Below are 14435 nucleotides of genomic sequence, written 5' to 3' on the forward strand. Positions count from 1 at the left end.
TATGCAGAGACAGAGGTGGCATGGTGTTATGTGTCTAATTAACCATTTTGTGTGTGTGTGTGTGTGTGTGTGTGTGTGTGTGAAAACAAAATTTACATTACCAGTCAGTTTAATCAGATTTATTATCTACATGGAAAGAATTTCACAGTCTGTAGAATTTTAAGTTTCCTGTTAACTTCTATAAACAAGAAATCCAGGAGAGAAGACATGTGTGCAGAGACCGACTGACTGCTTAGAGCTGAGGCGATGAGCGTGGCTGGGTGCTGCAGGTGCAGTGTCTAATCACAGCTTACCTCGAGCTAAGCCATTCCTTGCTTCTACCTGTGACAGAGCCATCACCCTGTGACTATAAATTAAAGACCTCTTGGAAGACACTAACTTAGCAGATCCCTAATATCCAACATACCAAAAGCTAAAAACGTCATCGGTTAGCATCTGAGACCCATAGGAGAGCGTCCCCATCTTACTGGAACCACTTCTGATGTATTTACCAGTGCATTTAAAATCTGGCGTGAGTTATGACTTTGTTTTGCTGCTATAAAACTCCATGGAACTACTTCCATAGGGGAACATAGGACCTGGGCAACCAGGCTCCATGATTCCTGGTCCGAGGTCACTCAGATTTCTTCCTTTTCATCCCTTTGAAGCAAGAACTAGAACTAGTGTGTGTGTGTGTGTGTGTGTGTGTGTGTGTGTGTGTGTGTGTGTGTGTGTGAGATATGAGCTCCAATAAGAATGTGTATTATACTTGAATGTGAGCTATTGAAGGCAGCGGTTCTATGTCTGTCTTAAATGGCAGCATTGGCTCCTTAGTAAGCACTTGGTTAATTTCTCATTCAGGTCTGGCAGCAGTGGGCACATGGTCAGTAGCAGGCATCAGGGCATGGAACAAACGGGTACAGGAAGCACCCTGCCAGGCTCTAATTCCAATAGCCTTCCAGGAACACTAATAAAGGTTCAAGAGCAGCAATAGTAACAGTCTGTTCCATTTGTTCAATGCGTCCAGCATGGAATCCTCACCAAGTGTGTCACAAGTATCTTTTAGCCTCACCGCTTCAGGAGAGATAACTTGACACATGGGAAGAGACTGAAGGTCAGAAGAAATCCAGCAACTTGCCAAAGATCACGTTTCTAATTGTCTCTCAGATGGGGTTATCAGTTTCTTGCTTAATGATGTAAAGAATGTGGTCTATATAATTTCTGCCTTTTATAATGCGTTTGAAGTGTTCCTTGGTGGCTGGCTATGTTTTCAGTCCTAAAGATCCCGTGGGTGTCTTGTAAAGGAGACCTGCAGGATCCAAATCTCAGGGTAATTACGCAGCGATTCCCCTTGTTAATTTTTACTACTTAACTATTTTAGGTTATTTTAAAGTGCTTCACCTGTCAAAGATGGCCAAGATTGTTGTCCTAGAGTTTCTATTGCTGTGAAGATTTTCCATGTCTGTGGCCGCTCTTACAAAGGACAACATCTCATTGAGGCTGGCTTACAGGTTCAGAGGTTCAGTCCATTATCATCATGGCGGGAAGCATGGCAGCGTCCAGGCGGATGTGAATCTGGAGAAGGAGCTGAGACTTCTACATCTTGATCTGCAGGCAGCAGAAGCAACTGTGTGCCACATGTGGCCCAGCTTGAGTTTATGAGACCACAAAGCCCATTCCCACAGTGACACACTTCCTCCAGCAAGGCCACGCCTACTCCAGCAAGGCCACACCTCCTCCAGCAAAGCCACACTTCCCTCAGCAAGGCCACACCTACTCCAGCAAGGCCACACCTCCTCCAGCAAAGCCACACTTCCTCCAGCAAAGCCACACCTCCTCCAGCAAGGCCACACTTCCTTCAGCAAGGCCACACCTACTCCAGCAAGGCCACACCTCCTAATATTGCCACTCCTATGGGCCAAGCATTCAAACAATGCATCTATGGTGGCCATACCAATTCAAACAACCACAGTTTCAAACAACCACAGTTGGTTTTTTTTTTTTTTTTTTGCTTCTTTTTTTTCGGAGCTGGGGACCGAACCCAGGGCCTTGCGCTTCCTAGGCAAGCGCTCTACCACTGAGCTAAATCCCCAACCCCACCACAGTTGTTAATACAGCGGCATCTCAAAATATGAGGTAGATTAGTCTTAGGACCAAAGTCTGTGAATGCCCAAGTCTGTTTGTTATACTTACTTTTATTGTTTTATTATTATTGTTGTTGTTGTATAATGGTACAGAACACTTTTATATAACTCATACTCATCCTTCTGCATGTACAAAGGATCTCTAGATTACCAAGGTATAAATGCTATCATTGTTACACTATACTATTACTAGAATAATGGCAAGAAAAAAAAAAAACTCCTTGCCAGGTGCAGACGCAGTTTTCCTAATACTTGTTTTAAATCGTATTTTTATTTATTCATGGAAAATTTCATACCTATGTACAATGTGTCTTGATCATTTCCAGCCCTACCCCATTTCAAATTCTCCTAGGGCTCCTAATATACCCTCCTCCCTTCAATAACTAAGTGAGTTTAACTAGGGCTCCTCATGCGCACATGGGTTTGTGGCCATCTGCCGAGGCATGACAAACCTACTGATGATCTATCTGGACACATCTCCAAAGAAAATTCCTTGCCTTCCAACAGCTGTCCCCAACCGATAGCTCTTCAGCTTTGAGTAGTGCCTTGGATTCCCTAATAGTTTTGGTCCCCATGATTCAATTTAGAGATGAAAAACTCACAGAGAGAGAGGGTTGTCTTTATTGAAGCATAATTGTTCTTCCCTCACTTTTGTGTGCCTACTCATGCTTGTTTTGTAAGGCTTAACATTTAATATGAATATCAGAACTATTTGTTATTTAGCGGCATTTCTTTCTGTTTTCCAGTACCAAAGAAAGAGATGGGAAATGGAAGGGCAAATCAAAGGAGACACAGGGAGGTTACTACAGTGAGAGAAGGCAATCGGGATGCCACCTTCCAATGTCCTGTCAAAGCCAAGTGGCAAGCATGGGTTTTGATTAGCAGCCCAGGCTCTGGAGTCAGGCTGTCTGCAACAAATCCCTGCAGTTTATCAGTTTTTCTTGGGCAAGTTCCTCACTTCTCCGCTTCTGTTTCAAGTGAAAAACGACGATAATTATAGTACCTGCCTAAGGAGGTTATTTTGAGAATTAAACACATTAATATTCATCGAGGGCTCAGAAGATTGCTTAGCACGTAGTCATGCCTAAGTAAGTACTAGCTATTATCCTCACAGCACACTGCTTTCAGTTAAAAGCACCGTAAAACATCCAGGCTCTCAAATACAATATAATTTGTTCTGTTTCAGTGGTCAAATGGTGTTGAGCAGCTACTCTTGGCTGACACACCAGTATTCTCTGAGGATATAGTAGAAATAGAGAGTCCTTGGTTCACACTGCTTGATGGTAGTAACCAGATAAACCCAGTATTATAGGTAGTGTGAAATTGAAGCTATATCCAGTAATACGAAGCCATGAGGGTATGTGCAGGCGTGAACCTTAACTTCATCTTGAAGGTCTGCTAACAACCTTTCTGTGATAGGGTTGTAATGTACGAGTATATCACCCCAAAATATCCATGGCTTAAAATACCGATCATTAATTATCCCACAGGGTCTGTATGTCAGGAACTGAAGAGTTGCTTAGCTTGACAGTCATAACTGGAAGGCTACACATGAGGTTTCTCCTGGACAGCTGTTACCCTTTGAGAGCATGACTGGGACTGCATCACCTACCTTTGTGATAGCTCATTCATGTAGCTGCTGGCAGAGAGGCCCTGTTTCCTCTCATGGTCTTCTCCGTAGGATGGTTTAGTATCTTTATGGTGTGGAGTATGGCTTCCCATGCAGAACGTGATCCAAAAACGAGAGCAAGAAGGAAGCCATACAATCTTTTACAGCCAAGCCTCAGCAGTCATATACCCCATCCAGCATAGGTGCTGAGTCCAGTCCATGGTGGCGACAGGGAAGGGAATTTTTGAAGGGAATGCAGAGGAAGTGGAAGTACTTTAATCTATGGATGTGTTTTTCTGAGATTGCTAGGGTGAATATGAAAGAAATCTTAGATGGGAGATTAAAACACCGTATGTAAATGGCCAGATAGTGAACACTCTTAGCTCTTTGTGGTTGTCAGGTTTCTGTTAGTGCTACTAAGCAATGCCATTGCAAGATAGGAGCGACTGTAAGTAGTGCTCCAGTAAAATTTTATTTATCAAAAAATATGGTGAACTCTACTGGGCCTATGATCTACAAATTGATCAACATTGTAGATAAACGACAATAAGAGAAGGACTAATCCAAGAAAAAAACCCAGCCTGTTTAATAAAAAGATATAATTGTTATGCACTTCAGATACTTGGGACAGAATTGGGCTTTAGTCCCAACTACTGCTTAACTTTTTAAAATATTATTTGTAATGGAAAAAATAAAGAATAGAAAACACTTATGCAGATACATTCCCAAAGTCTATATGATTTCATAAAAATCAAGCTGCATATGCACACCTGGTATTTCAGTAACCTAAAAGGCAGTGTAGTTTGTGGGTAGCATTATACAGTCCATGTAATACGCCCGGAGAGATGCATGGCAAGGAGATGCCACCAGGGCACTTTCTGCCCAGGTAGAAATGAGGCGGCTTGCAGAACTTCATTAGGTACTATTATGCAGATGCTTGTCAGAAGGTTGTGGTTGTGGTAAAAATATATATGATATAAAACCCACAACTTCAGCCAGTTTTAGAGCAAGTGTCAGTAGTGTTGTTATCTGCGTGTTGTACAGTACAGCCCATCTTTTCTTTTCATTTTGCTAAATTAAACTCCGAATCTGCCTTCCCTACTTTCTGGAGTCTTTATTTCTGTGTTTGTCATTGGCCTATTGCATACCACAGGATGCCTTTAAGGTTCAATCTGTGTGGTAATAGGTATTATTTATTTTTTACTTTGTACATTTTGACATTTGTTTGTTTAATCCATGGATGGGCATGTGGATTGTTTCTACCTCTTGGCTATTGTGATACTATGTTATCGTGATACTATGTTACTGTGATACTATGTTATTGCCATACCATGTTATCGTGATACTATGTTATTGTGGCACTATGTTATCGTGATACTATTTTATCGTGATACTATGTTATTGTGATACTATGTTATCGTGATACTATGTTATTGTGATACTATGTTATTGTGTTACTATGTTGTTGCGATACTTGGTTATTGGGACACTAGGAACTTGACTGTACAAATATAAAGTTAAGATTTGATCAGGGCTGAGTTAAATAGTACTGAGTTACTAGGTAAATGACTAATCTTGTGTGAATGTCCCATACCATGAGTTGCCTTTGCTTAGATCTTCCAGCCTTATTTTTCTAATGGAAAAATCAGTGTCTCCTCAATGAATGTCAAATATTGGGCTTCAATGTTTAAGACTGATATAGGCTGGCGTTTAAAACTATATTGTTACTTTCTTAATAATTTCCAGAGTTGGTTTTGGTCTGTAGGGTTTTTCCCTCTATGATACTAGGGTCTGAATCCAGAGCCTCACCCACAGCCAGCACCTTGCATCTGAGCTATGGCCGCGGGCTCTAGAATAGCAGCCGTGAACTGTGGCTATAGATTCTTTTGCATCCTACTCTGCAATCAGAGGAGAGTCATTGCTGCCTCAAGTATAGCACGGCTAAGTGATGCTATGGGTTTAGATCCTCAAAGACAGTGCAGGTGCCTGCTGATTCTCTAGAACTCTTGCTCTCGGGGGCTTTTAACTCAGCATAAGAAGTCATATCACCTTGAGTCTGCCACATTTTCAGGATACCCAAGCCATACTGTGAGGTTATATGTCATTACTCAGAGAGTCAATTCCAGCCTTCAAATTGTTTTCCAGGAACATAGAGAGACCATCAGGGAAAGAAGCCATCTTGAGAATGTTTCCAACACTTCCTGTCCCAAGCCCCAGGCATCATTCCACAGAGAGAAATCATTTCTATCTCATACCTGTATATATTGCTGACTTACAAATTCATGAACATAATATGATAGCATGTAATAGCACTAAACTGTGTTGACTTGTTGATACCATAGACTTCTGGAACCATGGTAAGATAGAACCAGATAAAAATAGTAATTACCTTTGAGAAGGAAGTTAAGTTTTGAATGTTTTTTCCCCTTGTCTACTGACGAAAACATATGTGGTATCTGTGGTTACTGTCTTGCCAGGCTGATCTTGGAAGCTAGTGAAGTTAACACTGAGGCTCTTTCTCTTCTGTTCTCCATCTTTGTTTTGGACACAGGGCCTCTCTTTCAACACAGAGCTCACTGTTACAGCTGGGCTGACTGGCCAGGGGGCCCCTGGTATTCTCCTGGTATACACACACACACACACACACACACACACACACACACACACACACACACAGTGCTGGGGTCACAGATGTCTACTGTCACTCCCATTTTTTTTAATATGGATGCTGGGAAGCTGGAATTAGTTTGGTTCCCATGTTTTTGAAACAAGCACTTTTCCAGTCTGTGCTCGATATGGGCCAAGAGATGTCATGTCAGTGAGCCACTTGATTCTTCATGCCCAGAATTCTAGAATCTTGGTATATTTTCAGACTGACCTCCCAAAAAGGTTGGCAGTTGGATCTGCACTGCCATGCCCCCCCCCCCCTTTCTTTTTCTTCTGTTTTTAAAACCTAGAATTCGTGTGACTAGAGACACGGGCCAGAGATTAGCATTTCTGAGTCAGCTACCTATTGAATTAGTACTGTTCTCGGGGTAGCAGGCACTGTTCTTCCATCCCCACCTCACCTCCACAAAGCGGCTTTTTCTTTGATTCAGAGGAGAGGTGTGAAGGGATGTATCCAGTTCTGTCTGTGGGGATGTAAGATAATGATGTCTTAGTCTCCATGGCATTCTCTTTGAGCATCGTGTCTAGAAGAATGGTCTCACGATGAGGGTGCATGTGAGAGGGACAGGGTCATGTGCAGAGATAGAGCGATTGACAGACAGGCCTACTCTTGTAGTGACCTCTTAGGAAAACATACCAAAACAAGGTCCCATGAGGAGTACTTGCTCCCGTCTGAACAGTGTTCCTAGCTGTCAGTGGCCCCCACTTGGCTGCACCATTTAAGGTTCTGCTACCTCTCACACTGCCACACTCAGAACCAATATTCTAACGCAACATTGGCGACCCAGTTAGACAGTGTCGCAGCCATAGCACTTCCCAGATTCCACTAAATGACACCAGTTAGGTAGCTTAAAGTGGGCCATGGTGGGTGCTGGTGCTTAAATATTTGCCAGAAGCACCTTGGATTCACTTTCTATCTAGGTCATCTTCCTCATTTGATAGTGCCGAGACATTTAAGAAACAAGCAGTACCACCTTCAGTAGAAGCTCAATGAAGGACAATTGTCTATAAGGTCCGTCCTTCAAAAGCACTTGCCGCCTCCTGGGAGCTGACCATTACCAGGTCCTTCGATCATATGCCTCTGGAAGGACTGAGGATATCTTTCTGTTTCTCTCATCAGCAGCTCTAGATCAGGGCTGTGTTACCAGGAGAAATGTGGCCACTGATGTGTGAGCATCTTTAATAATTAGGGGAAGGTTTTAAATACGAATTTGAGAAAGAGTATTGTGTAAGACTGGTGATCTATGCTGCTCAGACCATCGAGGGTGGGTTAGGAGTCTCAGGACTCCAAGCCTGGGTTGGTGGGTTGGTGGTGCTGGTCAGTACCCGGCCTGGTCTTGGGCACACAGTTGGGATTTCTTGGTCACTGGCATAAAAGATTACCAAAGGAGGATAGTGATTAAAGTTACCTGTTCATTACCTTGTCCTGGATAGGGCTATCATTTGCTAACAGTTTTTACATCAGTGTGTCCCATCTTTATGGAATAGTGGTGTCAGTAAACAGACATACTGACAAGTAGTTCATTTAAATGCCCTCATGGGAAAAGCTAGAAATCATACTGCTCCTCCACGTTTTCTTTTACAACATTAGCATTTATAGTCCAGAGGTTCGAAAGCCTAGAGGTAGTCCATATTGATTCTCGATTGGCTTTTCTGGGACCAGAAATAAGTCTTACTGGAGTCTTTATAAATGACCCGTATCAGCCGCCAGCACGTGTGAGTCCTGTATTTACCTTCCTGGTAACTATTGTCACAAAACAGTTGATATCCGTTAAGGGAGTCGAAGTATAACATGAATAAACCTTGGTTTTCTCTCCTAAGATGACTTTTTAGTCTTGGCAAATGGTTCTTTTGAAGAGAGGCGTGTGTGTGTGTGTGTGTGTGTGTGTGTGTGTGTGTGTGTGTGTCTTCAAACTTAAAATCATAACGGTGGTATTTGCTCTTTGGCTAAGAGACTCTCAGCCCTTCAGGAGTTTTGGGTTTGACCAGTTTTGTCTCTCTTTGGACAGACTTGATTTTGTTGCCAATTTTAATTTCTTGGCATCATGATCCGTAAGCATATCACCCACGGATATGATTTTTAAGTAAGAACCCAAAGTGTGAAGCCATAAGCGAGAGATTCGCAGGGACTCACCGGAGCACTCCAAAAGTGTCACAGTTGTGCCGAAATGGCTTTAAACCGCTCGGTGCAGACCTGCTTCTGTAGCCGGATGCCGTGCGAGCAGCAGATTTGCAGCCACGTTAGTCATTTTCTTCGCTCCGTCTCCTCGCTGTGTTTGTGCTGGGAGCACAGCGTAATATAATTTTGTAAATTATGATTCGGAGGCTGGGCACCAGCCCGTGTTGAACAGTGTTTGGACTCCGATCACTTTCTGGCTTTGTCACAGTTGACATTAATTATTGATGGAGGTTTCAGAAATAGCGCATGTGCCAGGAGCCTTTCACCGGAACACGGGCTGCAGGCAGGAGGGATGCTGAGGAGTGTGGGGGAAGAGGCACCTGTGGCTTGTTTATGTCCACATGCAGGGAGCCTGGACCTGGTGGGCTGTGTGGTAGCTGTGTAAAGGTCATGGTATAACAGAAGGATGAGCCGTCAGACTTACTTCTATCGTGTTCCTCCCCAGGAATTGCACCGAAGAAGCCAACTTCAGCCGGAGCCAGCCAAGACGAAGGCGCTCCAGACTGTCATCGAAATGAAGGTAGGAGCAAAGTACATTTGTCAGAACTAGCTGTGCCTGGGAGTTCGTTGTGACTGAATAGCGACTGACAAACTTCTACATGAATCCAGAGTTTGTCCCTAGACATCGTGCAGGGTGCTCTGCCTCCCGGTCTTTTTGCTTTTCTTAGTGAATTTCTTTTTATTGGCTCTTTAATTAAAGAGCTGTTCCAGGCAAATGAATAAAGGGCTCAAGTAGCCCTCGTTTAAAAGGAGCTGGGCTCCTTCCCACAGAGTGACTGATGCCTTTAAGGACTCTTTTGTTTGAGCATTGCAAATGTTTACTTCTAAATCGAGTAACCCTGCTCCCTTTCTTCCTCCAGTTATAATGAAAAGACATCTTTGAAAAACTAGGATTTGACGTGGTGATGCAGTGGGGACATTAAATCTGGGAACTCCACCGTCCTTAGTACTCACTTTCCAAAGAACTTTGGAGTTAAAGAACTTTCTTTTCACTCCAGTAGTTTCTCCTTAGCCAGTCTAGAAGTAAGAATAATTTATTAAATACTTGCACAGTATAGAAGTACTACTGAGAGACATAAAAACTATTTTAGGAATAATAATATATATAAAAAATCCTCCTCACTGAGTTTAGGGCAGGTGAGGGGTAATCAAATCCGTGGGGATGGACATACCTTGTCTATGATCAAGAAACAAAAGTAAACGTAACCTGTTTGGTTTGTAAAAGTCTAGATGCTTGGGCTCCTCTATTTCCAATTTTCTGTTTCTTTTTTGCTTTTTGACAGAAGGAAACAAATGGGAAAAATACTTAATTTAAAAATAAATAATTTTATTTAAATTATTCTATTAGGGAGAAAATATTTTCAACACGAGTAGATCTATAGTCTGAGGATCCACACTTGAGGTTGTACTCAGAGATTTCTAGACTGAGGCTTGACTACAGTGTGTCACAGTACATGACTCCAAATTGTCTCTTAAAATTTCTGAGCCCTAGAGAAAAACTTACATGAACTGTTGAATTCTTGACTTGAGATTTTCTTCTTAACTAGTCAGTGACAGTGTTTTTAGCAGAGGATTTTGTTTGGTGGCAACAGTCTAAAACAATTACTTTACACCTCTACATCTCCAGGTCACTTAACTGAATGTGGCACTCAGGACATACTTGAACAGGCTGGTTTGAAAAATATCATTTGAATAAACTACTAATAAGATTAGGTAGTAATAATTAATACTAGCTTAAGGGTTGTTAATTCATGTAACTTTATTGCGAAAGGAAACTTACTCTGAACTTAGAAGGCAATACTTTGATGCTGGGATTTCAACTTCTCTTCACATTGTAGCCAAACCTGAAACTAGATTGAAGGGTGGAAAAAACCCAACCCAACCCAAAGCATTTCTCTCTCTCTCTCTCTCTCTCTCTCTCTCTCTCTCTCTCACACACACACACACACACACACACACACACACACACACACGAGAGAGAGAGAGAGAGAGAGAGAGAGAGAGAGAGAAAGAGAGAGAGAGAGAGAGAGAGAAAGAGAGAGAGAGAGAGAAGGGGAGACAGACAGATGGAAACAGAGTCAGATAGCCAGAGCCAGAGACCAACTGAAATGTGTGGCTTTTAATTTTATAAGTGTGGCTCAACCCCCCTCACCTTTACACTGACTGCCTCAGTTGTCAACACAAAAAGTAATAAGGAAGGGGATGTGTATAATTTATTTCTAAATTTCCATTCCTTTAAATAAAGAAAAAGGGAATTCTAGAAATCTCAAGAGTCCTCTCCAAGTATGGACAATGTTTTCTTGTTAAATATCACCATTCAAAGACAGAAATTCTTGGTGACTGTTTAAAGTAGAAATTCTGTTTTATTCTATTTACTTTGTAGCTTCATATCTTATTATAAGACAAAAAAGTAAATAAAGAGCTTTCATTTAGTCTAGCTAAGTGGGAAACTGTAGAACACAAAAGGAAGCTGAAGAAAAGCATATTCTCTGTAAACTGAGTCTAAAAGTTTTCAGTGGATATCCGTGATGCTGATTGTACGTATAGAATCATATTTTTAGGGTAAATAAAGATCAATGTATGTCCCAGGAAACAGAGCCCACATTTCTGCTGTCCTTTTGCCCCCCACCCCCAGCTCACAGAAGCACCTTATATTTTATCCATAGAGAAATTTGGTTCAATTAGCATCTAGACTCCACATACCTAAACTGAGTCAGAGAGGCTCTTGGTGCAGGGTTGTCTCCTACATCATGTGTGTATTTGTGACAGAGGCTCTGATCTTATCTAATTTTGTACGTTAAAAATTAGAGGGAGTGTTAGTAACCCCGATAGGACAAGCCTTAGAGGGGACTACTGAACAGAACTTAAACTCAGAGCTTGGAATTTGAGATTGTTTTTTTTCTTTTAATCTTGGTTTTGGCTGAACATAGTCATTGTTAACTAGTGATTTGCCAAATCTAAAGTTAAAGAAAGGAATAGTTTGTTTCTTCTCGAGGCAGTGTCTTGTTTCATGTATCTCTCACACTGGCCTCAAATTTACTATGTAACCCAGGATAACCAGGAACTCCTGATCCCCTGTGTCTCCTTCCCAAATGCCAGGATTACAAGAGTCTTAATGCCCCATTCAGAAATCCAGAAAAGTCTCTCTAAGAGCCCCTAGTTTCAGGAAGATGGCATGAGTTAGAACTGACACCCTGTGCTTGTCCCTTGTTCCTTAGGGAAACTGAGGGTCAAGTTCTGAAGCCCATTTGTTTCCACAAACATTTACGTCAACTCTGCAAAAAGGGGCTTGCTGTGAGGGTCTGCAGAATCCTGCTTCTCTCGAGCTTTCTTTGGGCTCCAGCCCACTGCTCTCTGGGAGCTGCGTGCCCTACACACTTGCTGATTTGTGTGGAGTCTCTGCAGGGTGAGTCCTGGAGAAGGGATCCACAAGTATCACAGTAGGGGATGGTCCTCTCCAGACCCACCTCCCAGCACCCAGTTGAGCCTGGACTAAAGTCTCCTGAGTGAAAAGACGAGAAGAGAAGGACGTCACTGATGATTCATCTTCTTGCAGGAATCTCCACGGTTTAAATTTGGCCCCGATTTGGTCTGGCAGGTACGTCCCGCATCTGTATGTGGGAAACTGTGTGCACTTCTCTGAGAAATTCCTTTCTCATGGAGTTCCTTTTTGGATTCTATGGCCAAAGATTCTTTCCTCTGCTCCTCTGTTGGCAAACTGCCTACAAGGACAGCTCAAAAGCCAAGCTTTCATTTTTTCTCTATTTAATGCCAATGTCTTTGAAAGAATATATTCTTAACCTGTTTTTAGTATAAATCTGACATGACGTGAGCATGCTGCCCAAAGCTCTCACTTTCTTGAGTTCATTGATAAACTTTATCCTATTTTAAAGTAAGGAGAAAATGAATCCTGTGGATGGCAGTGCTTGTCAGCTCTATGCAAAATGTTTTTCCTTAGAACTTTTAAGCCAATGGGAATCTAATATAGAACTGCTAAAATCAAAAGGAAATTTACTGGCATATTTAACTGAAAAACAAAGCAAAACTATAAAACCAATAGAACAGTAAAAACCAAACCAAAACAGAGACCATTCCAGGCACTGCTCGATCCAGGGGCTCAAGAAGTACCAGCACATGCCTTTTTGTCTCATTCTGGTTTTTGCCTTGTCCTTTTTTGTGAGAGCTGTTTTCAGGCAGCATCTCCTTGCCTGAGGAAAATGGCTACAACAGTTCCAAAATTCACAGAAGCAAGGGAAGGGAGATGATTAGGTCTTCACTTGTTTGTTTTGCTTTTAATTCAGAAAGTAAACCAATGTTGGAGAAATGATGACTCCTGAGATGGGCTATAAAACCTCATGCCGACTTAACAGCTCAGACTGACAAAGGCCCGGGGTTCCCTCACTCACTTAACACAGTAAATCGGACGATGCACACGGACAGTTTTCTGGGATGGGAAGATGTCTTGGCTAATAATGGACTTACCATATAGGTGTTCTCACTAAGCACAGGAACCCGAGTTCAGATTCTCAGCCCAGCACCAACACATAAATCTAGGCATGGTGCTGCAAGCCTAAAATCCCAGCACTAGACATGTGGAAGTCGGTGGCTCTCCAGGCCCGCTAGTCAGTCAGTCCTCCTAGGTAGTTGGTGAGCTACAGAGTCAGTGAGGAAACTGTCTGAAAACATGAACTTAGTAAGAGAGGCCAGCCCCTGCCCCGAGTCACAGCTGAACATAGGTACATCCTTCTGTGAGCCAGGAAGGCGTTGCCACATTGTAATGAGTCGAGAACGATGCTGATATGGGTGTCTGGCCTCTGGGTATATATACCTTGCATGAGCATACCCACAGAGGTGTTCACAGGCACCCCCAAACCCCAATATGGATGTCCACACATATACACGAAAGAAGGAAAGAAAATCAACTTTTTGCTAGTACAGCAGCAATTATCCTTCCTTCACCAGACTTTACCACATGAAATCACACTTGATCTTATGACCTTGTCAACTACAGAAGATCAAAAAGCCAGCGGCATGATGTCTCCATGATAAGAGAATTTCTGTTGGAGCATGGACCTTCAGTTTTGTAGCCATGTGGCCAGCAGAGGCAGGTGTCCCATGGGCCATTCCTCCTGAGTGTGATTTATACCCGAAGGCTGTTTTAACCGGTTGAAACGAAGCAAGAGGCAGCACTAGAATAAACTTCGTCAAGATGATACTCCAGTGCCCCCCTGCCTCACAGACGGATAGGCCTCCGTTCAGCCGTGATTCAGGGCAGATTCTGGCTTCTCTTACTAAAATGGAACATTGTACCTTGTTCTCATGCCCAGCTCTTTTTTGTGATGCTGTCCTGAAGGTGGATTCAGGTTCCCCTAAGAGGAATCTTAACACTTGATCAAATTCATTTGGGTCTATGGTATATGGGGAACCTTTGAGTCTAAACCTAGTTCGATCATAGCCCAATAACCCTCATGAACTGAGTCAGGGTTTTTTGTTTGTTTGTGTGTTTTGTTTTGTGTGTTTTTTGACTCCAGGTGCTATACAGTTTGTTTTAGTTATCTTTGGGACAGTTTAAGATCTTAAGTAAAGGAATGTCTTCTCTCAGGATGCTGCATTCACAGGAAGGTTCCGCCATATGCAGGTTGCTAGGTTGTACACGACTCTCCATGGTTGTGGCTTTGTGGTAGAGGACTTGTGTGACGTCCTTGCTTTGATCCCCAGCGTTGTGTGCAAGTGAAGTAAATGTACAGCAAACAAACATGTCCCTGCCCTTTTGATGGGTAATGAACAAGAGTGGTGACACAGTGACATTACTAAGCAGAGCGTTCCCTATGCCAACAGCAAACTTTCCTCCCAGGCA

General features: G+C 42.6%; 1 protein-coding gene across 30 annotated transcripts in view; it reads left to right on the forward strand.

Moving 5' to 3' along the window:
• Erc2 (ELKS/RAB6-interacting/CAST family member 2) overlaps positions 1-14435 on the forward strand; it is an 860860-nt gene that overhangs the window by 271379 nt on the left and 575046 nt on the right. For 29 of the 30 annotated variants that reach the window (XR_010058279.1, XR_010058280.1, XR_010058281.1 and 26 more), the window contains one exon: positions 9024-9098. Coding sequence is in view for 26 of the 30 variants with exons in the window: in XM_063275106.1 (XP_063131176.1) it covers positions 9024-9098 (75 nt within the window). In the remaining 4 variants the exon portion in view is untranslated. Of the gene's footprint in view, positions 1-8492; positions 8640-9023; positions 9099-14435 lie in introns of those variants that run through there. The other variant, XM_063275122.1, reaches the window with a different exon arrangement.

Source organism: Rattus norvegicus, chromosome 16 (genome assembly GCF_036323735.1).
Source record: "Rattus norvegicus strain BN/NHsdMcwi chromosome 16, GRCr8, whole genome shotgun sequence".
Classification (NCBI taxonomy): domain Eukaryota; kingdom Metazoa; phylum Chordata; class Mammalia; order Rodentia; family Muridae; genus Rattus; species Rattus norvegicus.